Genomic DNA, 25,202 nt, shown 5'->3' on the forward strand with positions numbered 1-25,202 from the left:
CACTGGGAGACCAGGAGACGGGGGCTAGGTCGGGTGTCACTGGGAGCCAGGAGTCGGGGGTGAGGCAGGGTGTCACTGGGAGACCAGGAGACAGGGGCTAGGTCGGGTGTCACTGGGAGACCAGGAGACGGGGGTGAGGTAGGGTGTCACTGGGAGACCAGGAGACGGGGGTGAGGTAGGGTGTCACTGGGAGACCAGGAGACGGGGGTGAGGTAGGGTGTCACTGGGAGACCAGGAGAGGGGGGCTAGGTCGGGTGTCACTGGGAACCAGGAGATGGGGGCTAGGTCGGGTGTCACTGGGAGACTGGGAGACCAGGAGACGGGGGTGAGGTAGGGTGTCACTGGGAGACCAGGAGAGGGGGGCTAGGTCGGGTGTCACTGGGAACCAGGAGAGGGGGGCTAGGTCGGGTGTCACTGGGAGCCAGGATACAGGGGTGAGGTAGGGTGTCACTGGGAGACCAGGAGAGGGGAGCTAGTTCGGGTGTCACTGGGAGACCAGGAGAGGGGGGCTAGGTCGGGTGTCACTGGGAGCCAGGAGACGGGGGCTAGGTCGGGTGTCACTGGGAGACCAGGAGACGGGGGCTATGTCGGGTGTCACTGGGAGCCAGGATACGGGGGCTAGGTTGGGTGTCACTGGGAGACCAGGAGACGGGGGCTAGGTCGGGTGTCACTGGGAGACCAGGAGACGGGGGCTAGGGTGTCACTGGGAGACCAGGAGAGGAGGCTAGGCCGGGTGTCACTGGGAGACCAGGAGAGGGGGGCTAGGTCGGGTGTCACTGGGAGACCAGGAGACGGGGGCTAGGTCGGGTGTCACTGGGAGACCAGGAGACGGGGGCGAGGTAGGGTGTCACTGGGAGACCAGGAGACAGGGGCTAGGTCGGGTGTCACTGGGAGCCAGGATACGGGGGCTAGGTCGGGTGTCACTGGGAGACCAAGAGACAGGGGGCTATGTCGGGTGTCACTGGGAGACCAGGAGACGGGGGCTAGGTCGGGTGTCACTGGGAGCCAGGATACGGGGGCTAGGTCGGGTGTCACTGGGAGACCAGGAGACGGGGGTGAGGTAGGGTGTCACTGGGAGACCAGGAGACGGGGGTGAGGTAGGGTGTCACTGGGAGACCAGGAGACGGGGGTGAGGTAGGGTGTCACTGGGAGACCAGGAGAGGGGGGCTAGGTCGGGTGTCACTGGGAACCAGGAGATGGGGGCTAGGTCGGGTGTCACTGGGAGACTGGGAGACCAGGAGACGGGGGTGAGGTAGGGTGTCACTGGGAGACCAGGAGAGGGGGCTAGGTCGGGTGTCACTGGGAGCAAGGATACAGGGGTGAGGTAGGGGTGTCACTGGGAGACCAGGAGAGGGGAGCTAGTTCGGGTGTCACTGGGAGACCAGGAGAGGGGGGCTAGGTCGGGTGTCACTGGGAGCCAGGAGACGGGGGCTAGGTCGGGTGTCACTGGGAGCCAGGATACGGGGGCTAGGTTGGGTGTCACTGGGAGACCAGGAGACGGGGGCTAGGTCGGGTGTCATGGGGAGACCAGGAGACAGGGGTGAGGTAGGGTGTCACTGGGAGACCAGGAGACGGGGGCTAGGTCGGGTGTCACTGGGAGACCAGGAGACGGGGGCTAGTTGGGTGTCACTGGGAGACCAGGAGTCGGGGGTGAGGTAGGGTGTCACTGGGAGACCAGGATACAGGGGTGAGGTAGGGTGTCACTGGGAGCCAGGATACGGGGGCTAGGTCAGGTGTCACTGGGAGACCAAGAGACAGGGGGCTATGTCGGGTGTCACTGGGAGACCAGGAGACGGGGGTGAGGTAGGGTGTCACTGGGAGACCAGGAGACAGGGGCTAGGTCGGGTGTCACTGGGAGACCAGGAGAGGGGGGCTAGGTCGGGTGTCACTGGGAGACCAGGAGACAGGGGCTAGGTCGGGTGTCACTGGGAGACCAGGAGACGGGGGTGAGGTAGGGTGTCACTGGGAGACCAGGAGAGGGGGGCTAGGTCGGGTGTCACTGGGAACCAGGAGATGGGGGCTAGGTCGGGTGTCACTGGGAGACTGGGAGACCAGGAGACGGGGGTGAGGTAGGGTGTCACTGGGAGACCAGGAGAGGGGGGCTAGGTCGGGTGTCACTGGGAGCCAGGATACAGGGGTGAGGTAGGGTGTCACTGGGAGACCAGGAGAGGGGAGCTAGTTCGGGTGTCACTGGGAGACCAGGAGAGGGGGGCTAGGTCGGGTGTCACTGGGAGCCAGGAGACGGGGGCTAGGTCGGGTGTCACTGGGAGCCAGGATACGGGGGCTAGGTTGGGTGTCACTGGGAGACCAGGAGACGGGGGCTAGGTCGGGTGTCATGGGGAGACCAGGAGACAGGGGTGAGGTAGGGTGTCACTGGGAGACCAGGAGACGGGGGCTAGGTCGGGTGTCACTGGGAGACCAGGAGACGGGGGCTAGTTGGGTGTCACTGGGAGACCAGGAGTCGGGGGTGAGGTAGGGTGTCACTGGGAGACCAGGATACAGGGGTGAGGTAGGGTGTCACTGGGAGCCAGGATACGGGGCTAGGTCAGGTGTCACTGGGAGACCAAGAGACAGGGGGCTATGTCGGGTGTCACTGGGAGACCAGGAGACGGGGGTGAGGTAGGGTGTCACTGGGAGACCAGGAGACAGGGGCTAGGTCGGGTGTCACTGGGAGACCAGGAGAGGGGGGCTAGGTCGGGTGTCACTGGGAGACCAGGAGACAGGGGCTAGGTCGGGTGTCACTGGGAGACCAGGAGACGGGGGTGAGGTAGGGTGTCACTGGGAGACCCAGGAGACAGGGGGCTATGTCGGGTGTCACTGGGAGACCAGGAGATGGGGGCTAGGTGGGGTGTCACTGGGAGACCAGGAGACGGGGGCTAGGTCGGGTGTCACTGGGAGACCAGGAGACGGGGGTGAGGTAGGGTGTCACTGGGAGACCCAGGAGACAGGGGGCTAGGTTCGGGTGTCACTGGGAGCCAGGATACAGGGGTGAGGTCGGGTGTCACTGGGAGCCAGGAGACGGGGGTGAGGTAGGGTGTCACTGGGAGACCAGGAGAGGGGGGTTAGGTCGGGTGTCACTGGGAGACCAGGGAGGGGGGCTAGGTCGGGTGTCACTGGGAGAACAGGAGACGGGGGCTAGGTCGGGTGTCACTGGGAGACCAGGAGACGGGGGCTAGGTCGGGTGTCACTGGGAGCCAGGAGTCGGGGGTGAGGCAGGGTGTCACTGGGAGACCAGGAGACAGGGGCTAGGTCGGGTGTCACTGGGAGACCAGGAGACGGGGTGAGGTAGGGTGTCACTGGGGAGACCAGGAGACGGGGGTGAGGTAGGGTGTCACTGGGAGACCAGGAGACGGGGGTGAGGTAGGGTGTCACTGGGAGACCAGGAGAGGGGGCTAGGTCGGGTGTCACTGGGAACCAGGAGATGGGGCTAGGTCGGGTGTCACTGGGAGACTGGGAGACCAGGAGACGGGGGTGAGGTAGGGTGTCACTGGGAGACCAGGAGAGGGGGGCTAGGTCGGGTGTCACTGGGAACCAGGAGAGGGGGGCTAGGTCGGGTGTCACTGGGAGCCAGGATACAGGGGTGAGGTAGGGTGTCACTGGGAGACCAGGAGAGGGGGGCTAGGTCGGGTGTCACTGGGAGACCAGGAGAGGGGGGCTAGGTCGGGTGTCACTGGGAGCCAGGAGACGGGGGCTAGGTCGGGTGTCACTGGGAGACCAGGAGACGGGGGCTATGTCGGGTGTCACTGGGAGCCAGGATACGGGGCTAGGTTGGGTGTCACTGGGAGACCAGGAGACGGGGGCTAGGTCGGGTGTCACTGGAGACCAGGAGACGGGGGCTAGGGTGTCACTGGGAGACCAGGAGAGGAGGGCTAGGCCGGGTGTCACTGGGAGACCAGGAGAGGGGGGCTAGGTCGGGTGTCACTGGGAGACCAGGAGACGGGGGCTAGGTCGGGTGTCACTGGGAGACCAGGAGACGGGGGGGAGGTAGGGTGTCACTGGGAGACCAGGAGACAGGGGCTAGGTCGGGTGTCACTGAGGAAGCCAGGATACGGTGGGCTAGGTCGGGTGTCACTGGGAGACCAAGAGACAGGGGGCTATGTCGGGTGTCACTGGGAGACCAGGAGACGGGGGCTAGGTCGGGTGTCACTGGGAGCCAGATACGGGGGCTAGGTCGGGTGTCACTGGGAGACCAGGAGACGGGGGTGAGGTAGGGTGTCACTGGGAGACCAGGAGACGGGGGTGAGGTAGGGTGTCACTGGGAGACCAGGAGACGGGGGTGAGGTAGGGTGTCACTGGGAGACCAGGAGAGGGGGGCTAGGTCGGGTGTCACGGGAACCAGGAGATGGGGGCTAGGTCGGGTGTCACTGGGAGACTGGGAGACCAGGAGACGGGGGTGAGGTAGGGTGTCACTGGGAGACCAGGAGAGGGGGGCTAGGTCGGGTGTCACTGGGAGCCAGGATACAGGGGTGAGGTAGGGTGTCACTGGGAGACCAGGAGAGGGGAGCTAGTTCGGGTGTCACTGGGAGACCAGGAGAGGGGGCTAGGTCGGGTGTCACTGGGAGCCAGGAGACGGGGGCTAGGTCGGGTGTCACTGGGAGCCAGGATAACGGGGGGCTAGGGTTGGGTGTCACTGGAAGACCAGGAGAGACGGGGGCTAGGTCGGGTGTCATTGGGGAGACCAGGGGGGTGAGGTAGGGTGTCACTGGGAGACCAGGAGACGGGGGCTAGGTCGGGTGTCACTGGGAGACCAGGAGACGGGGGCTAGTTGGGTGTCACTGGGAGACCAGGAGTCGGGGGTGAGGTAGGGTGTCACTGGGAGACCAGGATACAGGGGTGAGGTAGGGTGTCACTGGGAGCCAGGATACGGGGGCTAGGTCAGGTGTCACTGGGAGACCAAGAGACAGGGGGCTATGTCGGGTGTCACTGGGAGACCAGGAGACGGGGGTGAGGTAGGGTGTCACTGGGAGACCAGGAGACAGGGGCTAGGTCGGGTGTCACTGGGAGACCAGGAGAGGGGGGCTAGGTCGGGTGTCACTGGGAGACCAGGAGACGGGGGCTAGGTCGGGTGTCACTGGGAGACCAGGAGACGGGGGTGAGGTAGGGTGTCACTGGGAGACCCAGGAGACAGGGGGCTATGTCGGGTGTCACTGGGAGACCAGGAGATGGGGGCTAGGTGGGGTGTCACTGGGAGACCAGGAGACGGGGGCTAGGTCGGGTGTCACTGGGAGACCAGGAGACGGGGGTGAGGTAGGGTGTCACTGGGAGACCCAGGAGACAGGGGGCTAGGTCGGGTGTCACTGGGAGCCAGGATACAGGGGTGAGGTCGGGTGTCACTGGGAGCCAGGAGACGGGGGTGAGGTAGGGTGTCACTGGGAGACCAGGAGAGGGGGGTTAGGTCGGGTGTCACTGGGAGACCAGGGGAGGGGGGCTAGGTCGGGTGTCACTGGGAGAACAGGAGACGGGGGCTAGGTCGGGTGTCACTGGGAGACCAGGAGACGGGGGCTAGGTCGGGTGTCACTGGGAGCCAGGAGTCGGGGGTGAGGCAGGGTGTCACTGGGAGACCAGGAGACAGGGGCTAGGTCGGGTGTCACTGGGAGACCAGGAGACGGGGGTGAGGTAGGGTGTCACTGGGAGACCAGGAGACGGGGGTGAGGTAGGGTGTCACTGGGAGACCAGGAGACGGGGGTGAGGTAGGGTGTCACTGGGAGACCAGGAGAGGGGGGCTAGGTCGGGTGTCACTGGGAACCAGGAGATGGGGGCTAGGTCGGGTGTCACTGGGAGACTGGGAGACCAGGAGACGGGGGTGAGGTAGGGTGTCACTGGGAGACCAGGAGAGGGGGGCTAGGTCGGGTGTCACTGGGAACCAGGAGAGGGGGGCTAGGTCGGGTGTCACTGGGAGCCAGGATACAGGGGTGAGGTAGGGTGTCACTGGGAGACCAGGAGAGGGGAGCTAGTTCGGGTGTCACTGGGAGCCAAGAGACGGGGACTAGGTCGGGTGTCACTGGGATACCAGGAGACGGGGGTGAGGTAGGGTGTCACTGGGAGACCAGGAGACAGGGGCTAGGTTGGGTGCCACTGGGAGACCAGGAGACGGGGGCTAGGGTGTCATTGGGAGACCAGGAGACAGGGATAGGTAGGGTGTCACTGGGATCCAGGAGGCGGGGGCTAGAGTGGCAGGTGACCTGGGTCTGCTGCAAACAAGGACAGGCTCACGCTCACTCCATAGTGCGGTAAGCTCCTGTGGCCCACGTGAGCCCTCTGCACAGTCAAGGTGCCTCTCCTCACCCGCGGCGCGCCCCTCAGCAGTGAGTCTGCCTAACGGGAGACACCAGGCCCCCCAGAAGCCTGGGCTTTCTGCATGATGAGCGGGGCAAGCCTGCCGTTCCTACAGGAGCACATGCTCAGCCAGGGTTCCTGCACCCCAGAACACAGCTCCTCTGCAACGGCGGGGCCCGGCCGTCCCAGCCGGCACCCACAGGCTCTTCTGACCAGACACCATGAACAAGGCCAGAGTGGGGTCTTTTCATTCAGTCTTTATTTACAGCAAAGTACATATTTTCTGTGGCCACCAACAATAAAGGGGAAGCAAGCATCTCCAAGGGAAGGAAAGCTGAAGTCTCTGAGCCACTCGCTGCCCCAGAGCTGCAGACCCTGACCCTAACCCAGTCACCACACCCAGTACAGGAGGGATGCCCAGGGACAGAAGCCTGAAGGGGCTCTGAGCTCCAGGGCTCTTAAACGTGCCTTTCCCGGCCTGTGCACTCTCTCAATGTGACACCAAGTATGTTGGCCCGCTCCCCCTGAGAAAAGGGTATCCTACATCCAGACCTGGGACAGGCACCTGGGAGACTCCAGGGCAGGGGACTGGCAACCTACCTGGGCACGGCAACAAGCCCAGTCCCCAGCCCAGGAGCAGCAGGGGTCAGGCTGCCCACGATGGCTAAGTGGGGCCAACGCTGAACGTCTGGATTCCTGGGGACAGGAAAACCAGGGACTCCCCACCCCTCCCTGGCCTGTCTGCGCAGGTCCTCTGTGGGACCTATGACTGCTCTTGGGGCCTTCCCTTCCCGCTCCAAATCAAAGGACACCTGAGGCCACAACACGTGCCCTCCTCAGATGCCTGTCTTCCCTACACCAGTCTCAGCTGCCCAGGAAGGAACGTGCCCAGCTGGAGCTGCACTGGTGTGGACGAGGCCCGGCCTCCCGTGTGACACTGCCTCCTCCTGTGACACTGCCTGCTCTGCTCACCCATGCCTCCTCCACCACAGCCCAGAGTGCCAGGGGACAGACCCCGAGGCCTGCGGTCTAATGACTCTCCAGTTGTATCGGACATCCAGAGACTTAAAAATCCAGACCTGGTTTGTCTTACAGGAAGCTCAAGTCCGACACACAGGAGGCTGGAGGCTGGGTTGCCACAGAGGGTGGACCCTCCCCCTGCCATCCCCCTCCTGTCCCAGGCAGTGTGTCCAACCCCAAGCATGCACTGCCCAGGGCCTCTGGCCGAGCTGTGAGGACTTGTGATCATTTCATGAGGGGACAGGACAGCCCTTGACTGTGCCCAGGCTGGGAGTGGGTGGCTCAGAGACCCTGGGGGTTGGTCCCAACACCACAGGTAGATGAGGAAGCGGCTCAGTAAGTGAGGGCTCTGAGGAGGAGAACCGGCCCTCGGGCAGTGGGATACATGGCCAAGGCACTAAATGGTTTGGCACCTGGGAGCGTCAAGTAACGTCAGCATGCTGGGCGCTGGCCTCTGAAGGCTGAGGCTCCCTGCAGGACGGGCTCCGACTGAGCCCGGGCGGGCCCAGGCTGGGGGCCACATCCTCGGGATGCTAACCCAGCCTGCCACCTACCCTGCACCAGCCATGACTGTGGAGAGGCGAGTCTGGCCCTGAAGCACTCTCCAGTGCAGCCACTCGCTGAGGACCCACCTCAGAGCCACGCGGAGCCCTCGAGCTTCCCTCCCAGCCTGCATGGCCTCCTGGGGACCTCGGGGGCAGCAGATGGCAACCAGACTGGAGGGCCGATGGAGTGCGAGCGGAGCCAGAGGGAAGCGGGTGGCTAGAGTAAGGAGGCAGACTGCCCTGAAGGCTCCAGAGGCCAAGAGCCGCAGAGGGAGAAGGCTCTGCCATGTCGGCACGGCAGCCACAGCGGGGTGACCGAGGGATGGCCTGCCAAGCACCAGGAGGGTGCCCCCGTGTGGCGAGCCCTGGCTCTTCTGCAGGTGGAACTGGGGCACCGGGCTCCTCACTCACACCCACCTGATCCCGCGGGGCCCCCAGCTCCTCCGCCTCCTGCCAGTGCGTTAGAATGCACACTTCCTCCCCACAAGGTCTCCACCCAGAGGCTGCCCGTGGGAAAGGGATCACCACCCAGTGCTCTCCACCTGGACTCCAGCTTCGTGCCATGATTTAAATATGCTCCTTTAAAGCACCTCCTCTGTAGTCTGCCTAGGAAGCCCCCTCCTGTCCTGCCACGGCTGGCCAGATCCCCGACCTGGGCATACTAGCCCCCTCACTGCATATCCCCCCATCACGTCCAACAAAAGTCCCTCATGTGGGCAGCTCATCCCCAGGGCCCGGGAGCTCGGCTGCATGACCTTGCAGAGACACAAATGCCAAGGAATGCCACACCTGAGAACCAGCACGTCCTCGAAGACAGGCCGGAGACTCAACTGCACTCCCTCCCTCCCGACTTATCACTTGGAAGCGACCCCCAAGCCCTGTGGCTCTGGCTTCCTGGGGAGGCCAGAAAGAACTGGCCAGCAACCAGAGGTGGGGCAGGGCCAGCAGCCTCTGCAGACCTGTCCTCTCCCCTGGGACCGATTCTAAGTTGAGAGCTCACTAATTCACACAAAGGAGGACACAAGTCCCTCCTTCAAGCACCCAAGCTTCAGCTCCTAAGGGCATCGCACAGGAGGCCATCAGGCTTCGACCCCGCTCCAGCCGAGCTCCTGGATGCCAAGCCAAGGGGCATCAGCCGGCCCACTCCCCACAACACAGCTGCAGCTCCAGGCCCCACATACACAGGCCAGGCCCCTGTAAAATACTTACGGCAAAGAGCTGTACAGTATTTGTACATTTACACAAAAATAGATCCTTTTATATATATCTCTCTCTACGTATGTATTTATAATTGGTTACACGTTGGATTCATAATCAGGCATCACCAGGAGACGTTGGCACGGTTTGTTGCTTAAGCTGAGGTCAAGTTCTGTTGGATTTCGCCGTTCCGAAGTATAAACAGGAAAAAGAAAATCATCAAAGGCATTTCATCCCCAAGGTGTTTTCCTAAATACAGCGATGTCAGAGGAGACGGTGTGTACAGGTGAGCGGTGTCTCGGAGGCGGGCAGGTGTGCAGAACCAGGGTCAATGCGGCCGGCTGCTGGACTCCGATGGCTGCCTCTTGCGTGAAGGGGTGTAGCCGTTGAGGCAGCCGTTGGTCTGCCGCTTGGAAGGCCCTCCGTTGAGGATGTCCTGGATGTGCTGCACGATGAGGTTGATGGCCACTGCAGGACAGAGAGCAGCAGGGTTGGGAGGGAGGGAGGCCACATGCGCAGGGCTGGGAGCACTGGTGGACACAGTGGGACAGGCTAGAGGGCTGGGGTGGCAGGGGACACAGGGCTGATGTGTGGACAGGCACACAGGAAGCACAGGCAAGGCACCCCGGGAAGTGGCATTTGCAGCCAAATCACAACCTCCAGGCCTCGACGGGCTACCATGATGTCCCCTACAGGAGCACATGAGGAGGAAGGCAGACAATGCCAAAGAAAGGGCTTGTCACCAGCGAGGACCAGAGTGCCCCGCGGCAAGGTAACCAGCACAACTCTCCGGAGAGGGCAGCTGGCCCTACTTCCGACACCACCAGCTGGCCATGAGGCCCTTGACTAAGGAGCCTGCCACCTAGAGAGGGCAACCCCAGGAAGAGGGCTTCTCCTCCCTCAGAAGCATAGGGCAGAGCCGCATGTATGGCCACCAGAAACAAAATACACCCCTCAACCAACCGATGCAAATGTCACCAAGCACGGAACAGACACGGGGTGCTCCTGCTGCAATCCACACTCATCTGGTCACCAGACACAAAGGATGGCCCCAGCTGAGGGCCACCTGCCCACCAGCAACCCTGTACTGCCACTGTCACTGTCATGAAGACCAGAGACAGGCTGAGGAGCCTCTGCTGGCTAGAGAGCATGTCAATGTTGCTTCTCCTGAACACGGTGACCGCACTGTGCCTGTGGGTCAGAATGTCCTCATTCTTCGCCGCGCGGTGATGCCAGGCATGGTGGCCCACACCTCTAACTCCAGGGCTGTGATCTGGATACAAGGTCTCCCCCAAAAGCTGTGTGAGACGATGCAAGGGAGCCTGGGTCTCGAGAGCCTGAGCCGAATCCATGGGTCCATCCTTTGGGGCCTGTACTTTAATCGAGGCCAGCCTGGGCAACTCAGTGAGACCCTGTCTCAGAATTTACAGGGAGCGGTGGTGCTTGGGGGTACACCTCAGTGCAGAGCACTTGCTTGCCTAGCATGCAGGGGACCTGGGGCACAGTCCTCAGTACTGCTTTACAAAAAAAAAAAAAGGGTCACCATGACAAATTCCCCATCCACTCAGCCAACTGTGTGAGTGCGCTGCTCGGGACTGAACCAGGGCCGCCCACACGTGAAGCAAGCACCCTTACCACTGAGCAGCACCACCATTTTGTTGTTGTTGTTGTTGTTTTGTTTTTAATTGTAAGGCAAGGTCTTGCTGAGCTACCTGGACTGGCCAGGAACTTGCAGACCTTCTGCCTTGGTCTCCCAAGTCACGGGGATCACAGACGTACACCACTGCACCTGGCAATCAACGTTTTAAATGGAGGACAAATGAAAAAAAAGAGAAGACAGGGTCCTATCTGACAGACCAACTCTGCCGCAGACGCCAAGTCAGGAGCTGGGTGGGCTCCCAGGCGAGCCAGCACCCGCACACAGCACCCAGGGGTCTAGCCGGCTGTGTTCTGCGGGCACTCACGAGAGCAGATCCTCTGCGTCACACTGAGGAGGCGGCCTGCTGTGCAGTCAGGTGGCGAGGCACCCAGGGGTCACCCTGGGCACTAGCAGAAGGCCACGGCTCCTCCAAGGGCACAGCCCTTGCCTGCCCTCACACACTGCACACCACTCAGGGCATGATCCCAAGACAGGGCTGCAGAGGGAATGCCTCTGCTCCCATCGTAGAGCACAGAGCCCATGCCACCACACCCCGCCCCGCCTGTGGCTGGCAGCCGCAGGGGTGAAGCACCCGCAGGGACTCACCGAGGTTGTCTGCACCTCTAGGAATTATCACATCGGCATACTTCTTGGTCTGTGAAGAAAGACATGCAGAGTGTGTTAACAGAGGGGCTCAGAGTGCAGGGACCAGCCCCTCCCCAGGAACAAGGGCCAGCCTTCCTCAGAGCCAGGGAGGAAGGGAGCAGGCAAGGGCAAGAGGAACAGGGCGAAGGTGTTCCGTGTCAGTGAGGGCACTGGTCCCGACTGGGCGGCACCTCAAAGCAATCCACGATCCGACTGCTCATCAGGCGCCTGACCTGGATGCACTCCATCCACGTTCCAGCAAACCAGGGGCCTCTTAGTTCCTGGGCTAGCCCAACAGTCTGTACCATGACCTGCACAGAACGTGGGCCAGGCACACAAGGGCCCTAACACTAGGAAAGAGAGGAACAAGAACCACCGGGCTCAAGGGGGCCAGGCCATCTGGGATCTGACACAGTCTGAAGGTGACGGGACTTATCCCAGTCCAGGAAAGGCCAGAAAAGGCCCGTGGCCCCCGACCAGCTTCCCTGGCTCTGTAGGCACACTCTGCGCCTGCCGTGTGAGCAGCCTCACGGTGAACTTCCACGCCAGGCGCTGGCACACAGTCCTGCCAGGCCCAAGGCCAATCCAGACAGGTCTCAGTCCCCGGCTTGCGGAGGAACAAGTTGGTCTTTCCTGAGCAAAGTGGGGCTGACAGTGGGAATAAGCAGCAACAACCCAAAAAGCATTTGTCCAGAATCTTGCACTCCATTCCAACTAGGTTAATGGCAAAGTGGTGTCTGACAATGAGGTCACTCTGGGTTTTTATTATTGAGTTTAGATCAAGAAGGGCCTTGGACAGCTGAATGGACACAAAGCTTTGCACAGCTCCTGCGTCCCCTCGGCTGACGGACAGGTGGCAAGGCTGCTCAGGCCAGCTTAGGAAGCCCCCCTGTGCTGGCTGGAAACGAGTCAAGTCCAACCTGATGTAAGATCTACCAACAGACTTCAAGAGACAGGCTGGGAAGACAGCTTCCCAGGAGAGGAGAAAGAAGCTGATCACCAGGACAGGCCGAGGAATGCCCAGGCCCAGGCTTACTCCCACCCTGCTCAAGGACTCTCCAGACTGCAGTCCCCAAAAGACCTCCCTAACTCCCTCACCAGCCTCCACCTCCTCCCGCTGGGGCTCAGTCATGAATCACCAGGGGCTCAGCCAGGGTTCAGCCACCCTGGGTCACGCCCCAGTCTCCAGCAGGCTCCCAGCAGGCCTCTCTGGGTCCCCAAGGAAGCACAGTGTGCCCCAGGCTGAGGGCTGGCTTCCAAGGCCCTCGACCCCCTTCCTTGTCTCCACAATGTCTCGCCTCAGCATTCCCGGCTGCCTGGCAGGACTGGAGGGCACAAGAGGAGGCTGAGAGGGCCACCCTGCGGCAGGCTAGGGACCACCCTTGGACCTGACAGCCACACCACCTCGCACGAAGTGCAGAACTTGAGAACCTACAGAGCCAGCAGCAGGCCTACATGGCCCTCACTGGCTCTCAGAGGAAGGACAGAAGGACGGAGCTCCCAGGAACACACAGGACACCACGCACCTAAGGCGGCCCTCTCTTGGGACTTCAGGGTGGACATGCTCGGAGACAGGAAGGAGATTCGAGCTGGGGACTGCAGCGACTTGCATACCTTTAGTGCACCACAAAATTAAGTGTACATCCAACAAAACAAGCCACAATGCAGCTCACCGGCAAGCAGAATTCCTCAAAGGCAGGCTTGACGAACGTGATGTACTGAGACAAAATCTGTTCAAGGTCCCTCCCTCTTTCGCTGATGTCCCTCAGTACTATAAGAGAAGAAAAACAAGGATCAATAAAACAGTGTGGGGGCCACCAGGCAGCTGCCCGCGGGAGAGCAGGCCCTGGGCTCCCTTCACTCCCACAGGCCACAAGCTGGTTCCTCACCTGTGAGAACAGGGCAGCAGCAGCTTCACAGAAACAAGTTATGCGTCTAAGTCTTACTTCCCCGGATTTCACCAAAAATATGGCGGGAAACAGAAGACTGCCTGGCCCAGAGCCCGCAGCGTTCCTGTGTCAGCCCACAGCGGGCCCAAACCAGACTCCAAGGTGAACTGCACACCCAGCACGGCCCTGAGGGCTGAGGGTCACAGGCCGCCACCAGGACCCACGCAGGTGGTGGCTCCACGCACCCTTCCCACTCGTCTTGTCTGGAAGTCCAGCAACCCCCTACAGCAGGTCAGGTGAGTTCATTTTTTGGCTGCCCACAGCCACCTGGGCAGGGAGGCCTTGCCCACTTCAGGCATAGAGGTTTGCAAACTGAAGGACTGTCTTTATTGAAAGGACACAGTGGCCCGGGGCAGAGAAGCAACCCAGGTGGCACAAGACTCGGCCACCGCTATCCTCGCCTGGTCCATTTCATTCAGGGACTTTCGCCACTTTGTTAATTCCTTTGTCAAAAAACAGAAAGGGGGCCGGTAGCCCTGGCTCTGCCACTGCACCCCGACCTCCTTCAGCCTCCGCCCCTTAGGCAGTGAGCCCAGAAGGTTCCCTCACCAACACGGCCCTCCGTGGCTTGGGATCCTGCTGCCCAGCTGCTGTGTGTTCCAGCCAAGCCCAAGGTTGCCACCCCACCCACCATCAACTGTAAGGGGCCCTCGGCTCCTTCTCCCACATTTCTCAAGTAACGGCTCGAGTGTGGGTGAGACGCACCAAACGCACAGAGGCAGGATCTGAGGGTGGACTTCTGGAAAGCCGTGTGGGAACAATCACTCTGCTTACACTCGCAGGTTTGGACCAGGAAGGAATGGAGTGGCTCTGATCCCGCCTCCCAGAGCCACCCCACAGGGGCGGCTGGCTTTCATACCAGCTCTGGTTATGCAAAGTCTGTGGTCCCCAGTGAGCCAGGACTTGCCTCACACCCACTCTGCCTGTCCACAGAGCCCACTGCCTCCTGCCAGGAAGCAGCTTTGTCCAGCCTTGCGGCAAGTCCCCAGATAAAGCCCACAGTAAAGGAAGCCCGATCAAAGGGGCGTCAGACTGGAGGAGAGCGAGTACCCTGGCACCCAGGAGGCCGGGGCTCCCCACAGCCCTGGTGCGGGCTCTGTTTCGCAACACAGGACGCGCATGGCTTCCGCACTGTGGGAGGCCTGAGCTCCTGCGTGGCCAGGACACCCCACACATAGCCTCCTCCGCCCCACTAGGTCCTGGCTCCCTGTGTCCTACAGACCCGGATGCTCATCCACTGGGCTCGAGAAGTGCCTGGTCATGCAGAAAGCAGATGTGCATTAGAGTCACATGAAGAGGGAGGGACAGGGAGGGAGGGGGAACGGAGAGGAAGAGAGGGACCGTGCCTCAGGAAAGTGGCCAGAAGGCTGTCCTGGCACAGGAACCCTGCAGACCAGAAGGCCCGGCCCAACTCTGCAGCCAGAGACCCCGCAGGCACCGCCCACTGCAATGAGAAGCCTGCCCCTTGACACAGCCAGAAACAGGACACGCCACGGGGCTGAGTCAGAGCAAGGTCTTGGCACAAACCAGAACTCCTGGGACTCATAACTGGCAGCTGTCCACAGTCTGAAGCCCACCCATTTGCTGGGCCAGGACAGGCCCTTTGAGAGGTCGGGGTCAAGCTCAGGAAGTGACAAGTCTGTCCATGATCCGTGCCTGGCCTCCTCACTTCAGCCCTTCCAACCCAGCACTGCTATTCCTGGCCTGATAAAGCCAAGAGGAATTCAGGAGGAGCCACGACAAGGACAATCCCTCACTGGTCACGTGGACTCACATCAGCAAGTGGCTGAGGAGCTGTGTCACCCACAGAGAAAGAGCAGACTGCACATCCCACAGACCCTGGCTCCCTACCTGAGTGGGGTGGCAGGAGGGGCATTAGCAGCCCTGCTCGCCCTGCCCATGTGCCCCCTGCCCTGTACTCCGGGTGAGCAAGGTGAGGAGCTTGTGAAATAGGGAGTACCTGGAAGCCACGTGCTGAGTACAGGAGCACCTCTCCAAGGCAGAACCCCCACCAGGGCTGCCTCAGCACGGGATCATGTGCGCGGCAGGGCGTGGCGAGGAGGGGGCTGGAGGGCTCGAGCCCCACAGCTGCTCCTACTCATCCCTCCCTCTTCCTCAGTACCCGGTGCCCCCCACACCCATGCCAGGCCCTCTGTGTGTCCCATGTGGAGAGAATGGAGGCTCAGGGTGGAGCGTGGAGAAGGCCCACCAGGTAAGAAGGAAACAGCGAGCAACTGCAGCGTCAGGGTGCACGGGTCAGCAGAGCTGGGCCCGAGGCCTCCAGCGAGGGGGTTCTTCACTCCTCATGGGGATCTCATGCCAGAAGAGGACACGGGAGCTTAGCCCGCACAGTGAGGGCCTGCTGGGTCCCTCCCGATCCCCTCCCCTGCTTCCTTCCCCAACACCCTGCACTCCCGGCTGAGTGAGGCCCAGCAGCAGTGACCACATCAGTCCAGTGGTGCTAGCTCCCAGGATGTGGCCCCTGCAGTCCTACAGAGAGCCCAGAGAAAGCGCCCCAGCCACCCGAACACAGGGGCTTCTATCTGCCACACAGGCCTCAACTAACAAACCATGGGCCACCCCACGGAACCACTAATCCTCATGACACTTGGGGTGCTCATCCAAGATGATCCTCCAATAGGAAGAAGAGCCCAGGACCACTCACTCCTGACTCCGCTCTGTACCCCAAGCTGCCTCACTGGTCCCGGCAGGAGTACCCACAGCAGGCGAGGGGGGCCCAGGCTGGTGAAGCAGAATCGAGGGGTGGAGGTTGGGCTGGGGCTCCCGTTACCTACCCACAGAGCCACACAACCCTACCCAAACAGAACCGCACTGCTAACAGCAGGCCTGTCCCACAGTTCCCCCAAGGACACCAATGCCTGGGGTGTCCCAAGAGCTGCCCAAGTCACAAAACAGGCTGGAACTCTGCTGGGACCAAGCACAGGTTCCCATCCTGCTCTTCTCTTGTCTAGACTGCCTGGCCAAGCAGCCGCCCTCGCTGCGCCCTCTCCTCTTGCACACAACAGGGACGCAGACTTGGTCGCCTTTCATTCCCCTCTCCGCCACCTGTCCATCACCATCCCAATTCCTGCTCTGCTAGTACCTTCTCTTGTCCCCTCTCCCACCACCTCCGTGACAGCCTGCCTCAGTCCAGATCCACAGATGGCCTCCCAACCGCCTGCAGCTATGTTTCCTGTCAGAATGACCGTCCAACAGAGAGCAGCAGTGCTCCACTCCCCTGCTGTCCCCGCCCGCCAGCAGCCAAACCAAGTCCTGGGCCTGCAGTGGCCCCCATTCACCTGCCCTGCACCTTCCTGGGTCACCTCTGCCATCAACAACCCCATCTAGGTCCCAGGCCCCTAGTGGACCACACCCTCCAGAGCTCGGCCCCACCAGAGACCTCTGCACCTCTGGCTGTGGGCACAGCCTCAGCAGAGCCTGCTTGGCGCCATCTGGAAAAACTGGCAAACCTGGAGCGGCAGTGGTGGGAGGGTCACCCGGAGCTGTGGGGACAGGTTCTCCCATCTCCATGGCCTGTGGCTGAGCCAAGGTCGAGACATCCATTGGGGGGCTTTAGGGACCACAAGGAACTAGTGTTTAGGCACCTTTCCCTGGTATGACAAGCAGGCGGACTTCTGGTTTCAACTCAGTGACCTCACAGCCTGTCTCATCCAAAACAGTCAGTGACTAACCCCTTCTCAAATGTCACCAAGTGTTTGGGCGGCAAGACATCCTGGGGTTGGACTGACGTAGCTAGGCTCGGCCATGTAGACACACGCCTACCCTGGGAAGGCCCAGACTTCTGACTCAGGCAGGGGGGTGGGGAGGGCCACTCATGGACTCTCAGGTCCCCTGTCCCCAAGGTGGCCACCAACAGGGCTTTTGGAACACACCTCTTCGGGAGAGCCGGGTGTCTGCATCTGTATCCACAAAAAGTTTCATCTGGAACAGGTCTCGAACCTCCTGGGAATAGAAGGCCAGGATCCCTTCGAAGAGCACCACATCCGCGGGATAGACAGTGACCGTCTCCTCTTTCCTGCAAAGCAGAGGAGACAGGTCAGCTGGGGGATCGCGGTCGCAGCCCCTGCCCTGGGCAAGTTCCTGCCCTCCACAGACTCAGGCGCAAAACTAGTGTGGCGTCACTAGAAGAGGTTTAAAATAAAAGGCATCTGTCCTGGGAGTTCTACCAGGGCGGCCACTGTCCACACATGAACTTGACAGAGCTCTCCTGCAGAAGTACTCCGCTTCTTCCACCGCCAAAGATCTGCAGTGATCGGAGCCTCTCTCCATCAAGACCCTCACTCCACCAGGTGCGAAGACGCACACCTATAATCCCAGCAGCTCAGGAGGGTGAGGCAGGAGGATCACGGGTTCAAAGCCAGCCTCGGTGATTTAGTAAGAGTCAGTGAGATCCTGTCTCTAAATAAAACATTAACAAGGGGGTGGGGATTTGGCTCAGTTGTTAGCTTCCCTGGGTTCAATACCTGGTACCAAGGGAAGAAAAAAAAAAAAGACCCCCGTCCACTGCCTTGGTAGGTGCGGCACAGGCCTCTTCCTGGGCAGCACCTGCTCCAGAATGGCCTTCCTGCACAGTGGAGCTCCTGGGGCCCCCGCTGCTAGCTCATCTGTGCTCCTTGGCCTGACATCCATGCCCTGCAGGACTAGGACCTGAGGCCTACCTGGCTCCTGCCTCCTCGTTCAGCCGCTCACACACACCTACCCATCCCTCCTGCTCCCCAGCTGTCTGTGTGCACAGAACACGATCCCTGAAATGCTTCCCAACTGTCATCTTGGAAATCTCTTGCCAACAACCTCTCCCCAACATACGGCTGCTCTATGCAACTGCTGGAGGTGCCCAGCCTCCCCTCAGGGACCACACTGCAATGCCTCCTCCTGAGCTTGGGCAGGGGCGGACTCGGTCACCAGCTTACCACACCTTACTAGTTAGTTAGTTAGTTGGTGGAACTAACTCCCAGGATGCCCTCCTGCTGTGGTTCCAGGCTACTCTGCCATGAACACTTGGAAGGCGACCGTGAAGCAGAATCCACAGTGCTCAGGAGAGCATGGTGCTGAGGCCAGATCACTGAGAACACCTCTCAGCGTCACCAGGGGCTAGGAGCTGGACAAGGTGTGCTGGTGCAGGGGTCAGGCTGGACACTGATGTTTTCCCTCACTCTCTGGCTGCACTTACCAGCCCCAACATTCAGATCAGCTGCAACTCCTACACTGAACCCCTTTATTCCTGTATCATCTGGGAGGGTCGCCAGCTGACACGGGAGCATGATGCCTGGCGTCCTGGGCTGGGCACCTCCCTCATGGCGACTCCTGGCTGCCTGCATCTAGAGCCCCATGCCCTCCCTCTTGGCTTCCTCCTCGGACAGTTCCTTGTCATGCCTAAGGCACCTGAGAGAGGTGCAGGCTGGGTACACACTGCGTTAAGGCTGAGCTGCGCAGGCACAGAGCTCGCAGAGACGGCTGGTTCATGATTACAGGGACATCTGGTAATAGATGAGTTCTAATTTCCTATCAACACTTCAACTCAAGAGAGAATGGGAGAGAAGAGCCAGGAGGGAAGAATGAAAAGTAGACAGGAGGGCACGCACAGCACCCAGCTGAAACTCCAGAGGGCCGCGAGGAGCCCAGAGCACAGAGGAGCCACGCCGGTGCAGTGTGCTCTCCAGGTCAGCATCGGCGGGGACGTCCCCAGAGCTGCCATGTGAAATCTGGGTCAGAGTGAGTAGAGAGTCCTACAAGGGCCAAAGGTGCCCGGCATCAGGTAGCAGGAGGGAACTCCCCAGGAGCCCATTCCCAACACTCGGAGGGAGGAGGACACATTACCCAGCCAGCATCTGTTTCTAGTCAGGGCCACCAAGAGTAAAGCTGTGCTGAGGAACTGTTTGGCCTGGGCTGACAGGCCTCCTAGAGTGTCTGACTGATCCCAAGACCTGCACCTGGCAACCTCCAACCCCCACACCCCTCCACGGTCCAATCCCAAGGCAGCAGGAGAGCAGGAAGAAGGGCTCTTTGTTCCTCCTGCCCTTCCTCCACTGTCCTCCTTACATCCTGTTTCAGGAACAGCTTGGGGTGTGGAGCCAGAACACGTGTGCAGCCCTACCCAAGCACCATGCCCGCCTGACCATCCAGGAACGCCCCCCACAGGCAGCCAGGGCACAGGGCCATATCGTCCCTCCACTGGCAGCGGCAGGGTGGAGGACGGGGTGGGAGTGCAGTCCCAGGCTGCTCTGGGTGGCGGGTACCCACTTACCGAGAATGGGAGACGAAGTCATACACGGGAATCTGGACTGTTTTCCCTTCAGTGATTTCTTTGAGAGTCTTCAAAATGAGTTCATTGTCAAAGGCATCTGAAGGAAGTCAAACCGCCAGAACGTCTTGATTTAAGTTAATTCCTCCCATGACCATGCACTCCAGGCCCCAGGTGGACGTGAAAGCTGCCTGGCCTCAGGCCAGCCAAGTGAGCTGACCCGCAGGTCTCTGCCCCCGATATGCATCCCAGGCCTGCACCATCCTCCCCACCCCGAGTTCAGCCCTGACCTGGGACTGGCACATGCTCGCCAGGAGGCCAATGAGTACGGACACCAGGAGCCCTGTGCCTAGCTAGACCACTGAGTGCAAGACACACCCAGGCAGCCACCCTGAGCCTGTGTGCCAGCCGATGAGCTGGACACCTGCGGTGCCCACGGGTGGCGGGTGACAGGCGCAGTGCAGGCTGCTGCAGCTTGGCAGTGGTATGAGGACCCACTGTCGGGTCATTCGGGGCTGGCCCACCTGAGGCCCAGGCTCTCACAGGTCCCCAGACATCCATCAGAGTGACAGTGTGTCACGAGCCAGGCACAACATCAGTGTCTTCCCAAATGCTTCCCACTGTCACCTTGGTGCTTCTTCCCCAGAAGCCCACAACAGCCCTGCAGGGCAGTTCTCGAGTCCCCGTTCAACCAGGGGAAGCCCAGAGGGCAGCACCCTCCCCTGGCAGCACTGAGCCACCTCCCCGCCCTCCTGACTCACCTGGGTGATCAAAATTGAACTGTCCCTTCAGGGCTTTGGCCTTCTGGTCCGACGTAAGGACACGGTAGAAGCTGTCCTGGCTCAGGATGACCACCTGCTTCTGGTGGTAGTCCACCTCGTTCTGCCCCAGGAGCTGCACGATCTTGGCACAAACCGAAGACTGCAGGAGAGAGAGAGCACGTGGGGGTAAGGGGCAGCGTGCAGGCAGGAAGAGCAGTTGCTGGGCTGCCATGAAGCCCAGGAGGGCTGCATCTCCACAGAGAGCAGAAAGGCCCAGGCTGTGGCTGCCCAGGGGCCAGCCCTCTCCTCCCTGCAGTCCCTGCACTCGGGTACCATGGTGCAAGATGGAGCAGACAGGTTCTGCCTCCTCTCCCATAAATACTCTCCCCAAGGCCACCACAGGACACAAACAAGGCAGCAGAAAGTGGGCCCTGATGTGCTGACAGGATGAGGGGCCTGGGCACCTGTGGGACATCCTCTGTCCCTGCACTCGCAAGCCTAGCCAGCCTCAAAGCCAGCCAGTGGAGGGCTGGGATGGTGCCCTCGCTCTTCTTTTGCGGGCCACTTTTGCTCTATCTCTAGCCACAGATGCCACCCAGTGGCAAGCCAGGGCCTTTCCACAGACGTGTGCCACAAGCATCACCCATGCCCAAGGAGCCCAGAGCGTCTCAACCACCTAGACACTAGCTCCCAGTGAGCAGCCTGTGGGCTCTGAGCTGCGCCTGGGGACGCACACATCTGCCTGTCCCTCCCAATACTGCAGGCAGTGTGCAGAGAGGGCCATAAAAAGTGAATTCAAAGCAAGGAGGTACTGAAGGGCTCATTCAATCAACTCGTTTCTTTTTTTCATTTGATACAAAGTTTAATTTTAAAATGTCTATATTACAAAAATTCTGGAAGCCATAACTCAAGGTTCCTTGTGGAACTGGTTGACCTAATTACACAGATGCAAAATCAGCGTATTTAGAGGTATTTGAGGTTCAACCTTAGAAGGATTTTTTAAAGTTACAATTCTTACAAAAGCGTTTGAGCATAAGGAAATGGGCCACTCCTGTTGCAGTATGAAAATAAAACTGTCTTACACAATGTACCCTGTTGTACAAGCAGTGACACAGACCTTGGAAGAATCTTGGAGGAACAGTAACATGTGGTGGCACTTGTTAATTATTTGTGGGTGATTTCCTTAGCTTGCGTGACTCTTCTTCATATTAATACAGATGAGCATTTTAAATTACTTACGACTTTGGGACTGCATACCTGACCCCCCCCCCCACTGCACCAAATCTCAGAAGGTAAAACTCGAAGGTGACTTTCATCCAAAAACAATTATAAACCAAGTTTTTAAACATCTGTCTGCCAATAATTTCCTTTTCCTAACTGGCAATTGTGTCCTACGTTCTCGGGTGGTCGGAGAATAGTGTGTACCTGTAGCCTCTACTACCAGAGAATCCAAAAGAAAGTGGGGGGGGTGGGGGTGCCCCTCGTAAAACTAAAGGGAGACACTGGAGCAGATGAAAGGGCCAGGGGAGGGAGGCAGGGAGCGAAAGGGAAGTGCTGAGGAATGATACTGTTACTGTGCTCGTGAACAAATAAGTAACAACAAATCCTGCCATAACGGTGTGACTACAAATCGCCAATTAAAAAATGGGGGGGGGATTCCACTGAGAAGCCCGGAGAACAAAAATGAAGAAGGCATTCGTGGTGCCAGTGATTCCTAAACGGCCATTCGGGTCATGGCGTTTTTACTCTTCAGTTAAACCCACTAAATGTTGCTAATATGAGCGGCAATCCCACCAACAAGCAGGCAGAAAAGCTGTCCCCCTAATGTTGCAGCTCAGTGTCCCTAGCCAGGCATGACTTGGGCGTGCGCTTTAAGACTGGGCTAATAAGCAGACGTAACAGCAACTCTGTCTTTACCCACTGCCCACCTGGGTGTCTCCTTCACGCCAGGTCCCCTTTGCCCTAATCCTGTGTGGGGAGGGGCACAGGGTAGGTGAGATGGTGGAATGAGACGATCATCACTGCCCTAGGTACATGGTGTGACTGCACAAATGGTGCAGCTCTGCATCATGTCCAACCAGAGAAATGAAAAGTTGTGCTCCATTTGTGTACACGAAATGAAACGCATTCTGCTATCGTGTGTAACTAACTGGGGGTTGGGGGGATGGGGCTTTGGTGCACACCTGTAATCCCAGCAATCAGGAGGCTGAGGCAGGGGGATTACAAGTACAAGGCCAGCCTCAGTAACTTAGGGAGAACCTGTGTTAAAATAAAAACTAAAAAGGTGCTGGGGTAAGGTGCTCAGTGGTAATCCCAGGTTCAATCCCCAGTACCACCAAAAAAAAAAAAAAAAGGTATGGAAAATTTTACCCTATGTGTACCTGCCCACAATTAAAAATAATTATTACAGCCGAAGGTGTCTCTTGCCATGTGCTAAACCCTGGGCTCGGTGACATCATTTAGTTATTAGTTGTTCCCTGTGATGGGAACAACTGGTAGGCCAATTCTGTGGACAGAACACCAGGGCCCAGAAAGGCTGGGTGACTCAGGCACAGGCAGGGACCAGGTTGCCAGCCCAATGGGCCAGGACCCCTCCCAGGCAGGCGGATGCAGTGCTGGGGACCTGGACTCTGCCTCGCCTTGCAGTGTATCTGGAATAATCCTGTCCTTGCCAGTGTGGCACTGAAAGAGGAGGACAGGTCTGCCAGGGCTGTGGGCTGGTTCTGAACACAAAGTCGAGATGAGGTCAACGCAGGATCTCGGGAAGGAGAAGCGGAACCCATGGAGACCAGGAGAGCGACTCAGGACACCTTCACGTGTGCAGCGGCGAAAGAGTTAGTCCATCCCATCCCCAGATGAGGGAACTGACCGAGTTAGTGCTGAGGTCTCATAGTGTCGGCAGACTTCAAACTGAATCTAACCAACAATGACAAGTAGCAGGGGGCTTTTCAGAGGCGAGGAGCCTTGGGGATGAGGCCTCACTGGTGGGACCAGCCGGCAGCAGGTCTCGCTTTCCAGAGGGTGTGGACACAGCAGTCCTCCCTTTCACCCTCTGCTCCTCCCGCCAAGTGAGTACACGGCCGTCCCTCCAGAGGACACTGTGACAGATGCTACTTGGAAGCTGAGCCAGAACCTTGGCCCAGGGCTGCCAGCCTTGGCAACTATGAGCAATGAAGTCTGCTCCCCACAAAAAGGCCCCACAGCAAGGACCTTGTCACAGGGGCAGAGCCTAACACAGTGAGGTAAACACTTTGTCCAGAGCCTGTTGACAGAGGGTCTGTGGCTGTAAGGGAGGCATGAGGCCATGTGGACTTGCTTCTGAAAAGCTGGGGGCTTCCTCCTAGTCCACAGGAGCCACAAGGAACTCACTAGCCCAGCCCTCCCAGGGGGGCCGGCAGGACCCTCCCAGTCACCTGCCAGCCTCAAGGTATCTCCCCAGGTGTCAGAACAGAGGTGAGCAACCTCCACCCTCCTGGCAGCACCACAGGAGGCCCAGAGGACGGGGCCAGCACTGGATGAGAAGCCCCCAGAAGCTCCAGCTCCAATTCCTGACCTCCAGGCGGGTCCTACAGAGGAGTCCCTCCAGAGAAGGCCCAGCGCTGAGGACACATCTGAGAAAGATCCTGACCATCAACAGGCACCAACCTAAGTCCCCGGGCTTTTTGATGTGCTGACCAACTCACTGAGCTCTATGGCTGAAAAGGGGCCTTAAACACTCCTGGGTTCATAAAACTCAAGTCTGGCTCGGCACTCTTCACAGGCACCAGCGCTGAGACATCAAACTGGATCAGAACCAGCTTGGACTGGCGAGCACTAGTGGGCCCCCCTCAGGAACACACTGCACACCAGGGACTCCTCTACGATGTCAGCTGCCCCCTAGGATCTGAAGGAGCTTCCAGGAACCCCCCAGGTCCAAAACCTGAGGATGCTCAAGTCCTCGAGTTTGCCCACGGCCCGTGCACACGCTCCTCTCTCCTTCACAGCTCCCTTCAGAGGACTTCCACCCTAAGGCAACACAAGTGCCACATAAAAGGTGCCAAAAGTCCATCGTGCTTGGTGAGCTGCAGCCTGAGCCTGTTACACAGGGACAAGAACCTGGAGACAGAGGGCCAGCTTGACCCTCAAAGCAACCCTGACATGGGTCTTCTCACCCCCATCCTGGGCATCAGGAAATGGAGCCAGGGAGGCAGACCTGGCCCAGGAGCACAGGTTTGGAGAACGGCTGGCAGACACAGCCTTCGCCCTGGCAGGCCAACTGTGGGACAAGCGCCCTTCACCACCACAGGAGCTGAGGGAACCTCTTCCCTCCCTTCCTAGGGCCACAGCGTTCAGCCCCAGCGAAGCTCATTCCTGCTTCCTGTGAGCTCTGCAAAGCCCCCACTGGCTGGGCCCTTCAGAGTTGACCCTTCCTCGGTAGGAAAGGCTGTCTACAATGCCTGTGCACATTTGGGAGAGAAATAAGAGGATGGCGCTGAAAACCTCAGCCCACGGTGCAGTCACCGGGTGCACCTTTCAGAAGGCAGGAGACTGGAACCCAGCAGCCAGTGCAAGGAGAAGGGAGAGCACAGCGTGCCCTGTGGGGGCCCCTGCAGTGCGTCCTGGGCTGAAAGCCACTCAAGGGCAGGCACCATGTGTGGATGGACAGCACCAGGGCACTGTGCTGGACAAGGCACATCTGGGTTGACTCTGCCATTCCACAATCCCTCTCCAAACTGGAAACCGAGGTCAGACTCCCGAGTCGGCACAAGTTCTCACTTCCTCTTTAGTTCTCCTCCAGCAGGTGCGAGGGACAAGAGCAGGTACCCAACAGCCACTGTGTGTCCTGGAGAGATGGTTTCCTTCACTATCTTTGAAAACTCAATTTATAGCTGGGCACAGTGGCACATGCCTGTAATTCCAGTGACTCGG

General features: G+C 59.7%; 1 protein-coding gene across 4 annotated transcripts in view; it reads right to left on the minus strand.

Moving 5' to 3' along the window:
* Positions 1 to 6,513: 6,513 nt before the first annotated feature.
* The window catches only part of Uck2 (uridine-cytidine kinase 2), a 58,273-nt gene continuing 39,584 nt past the window's right edge, over positions 6,514 to 25,202 (minus strand). For 2 of the 4 annotated variants that reach the window (XM_027922872.2, XM_027922871.3), the window contains exons 2-7: positions 20,295 to 20,454; positions 19,537 to 19,633; positions 17,165 to 17,307; positions 12,996 to 13,093; positions 11,284 to 11,332; positions 6,514 to 9,506 (exon numbers count right to left, since the gene is read on the minus strand). In XM_027922872.2, coding sequence (XP_027778673.1) covers positions 9,367 to 9,506; positions 11,284 to 11,332; positions 12,996 to 13,093; positions 17,165 to 17,307; positions 19,537 to 19,633; positions 20,295 to 20,454 — 687 coding nt within the window. In that variant the 3' untranslated portion in view covers positions 6,514 to 9,366. The other 2 variants (XM_071600364.1, XM_071600363.1) reach the window with 2 other exon arrangements.

The sequence above is a fragment of the Marmota flaviventris genome, chromosome 12 (assembly GCF_047511675.1).
Source record: "Marmota flaviventris isolate mMarFla1 chromosome 12, mMarFla1.hap1, whole genome shotgun sequence".
NCBI classification, from domain to species: Eukaryota; Metazoa; Chordata; class Mammalia; order Rodentia; family Sciuridae; genus Marmota; species Marmota flaviventris.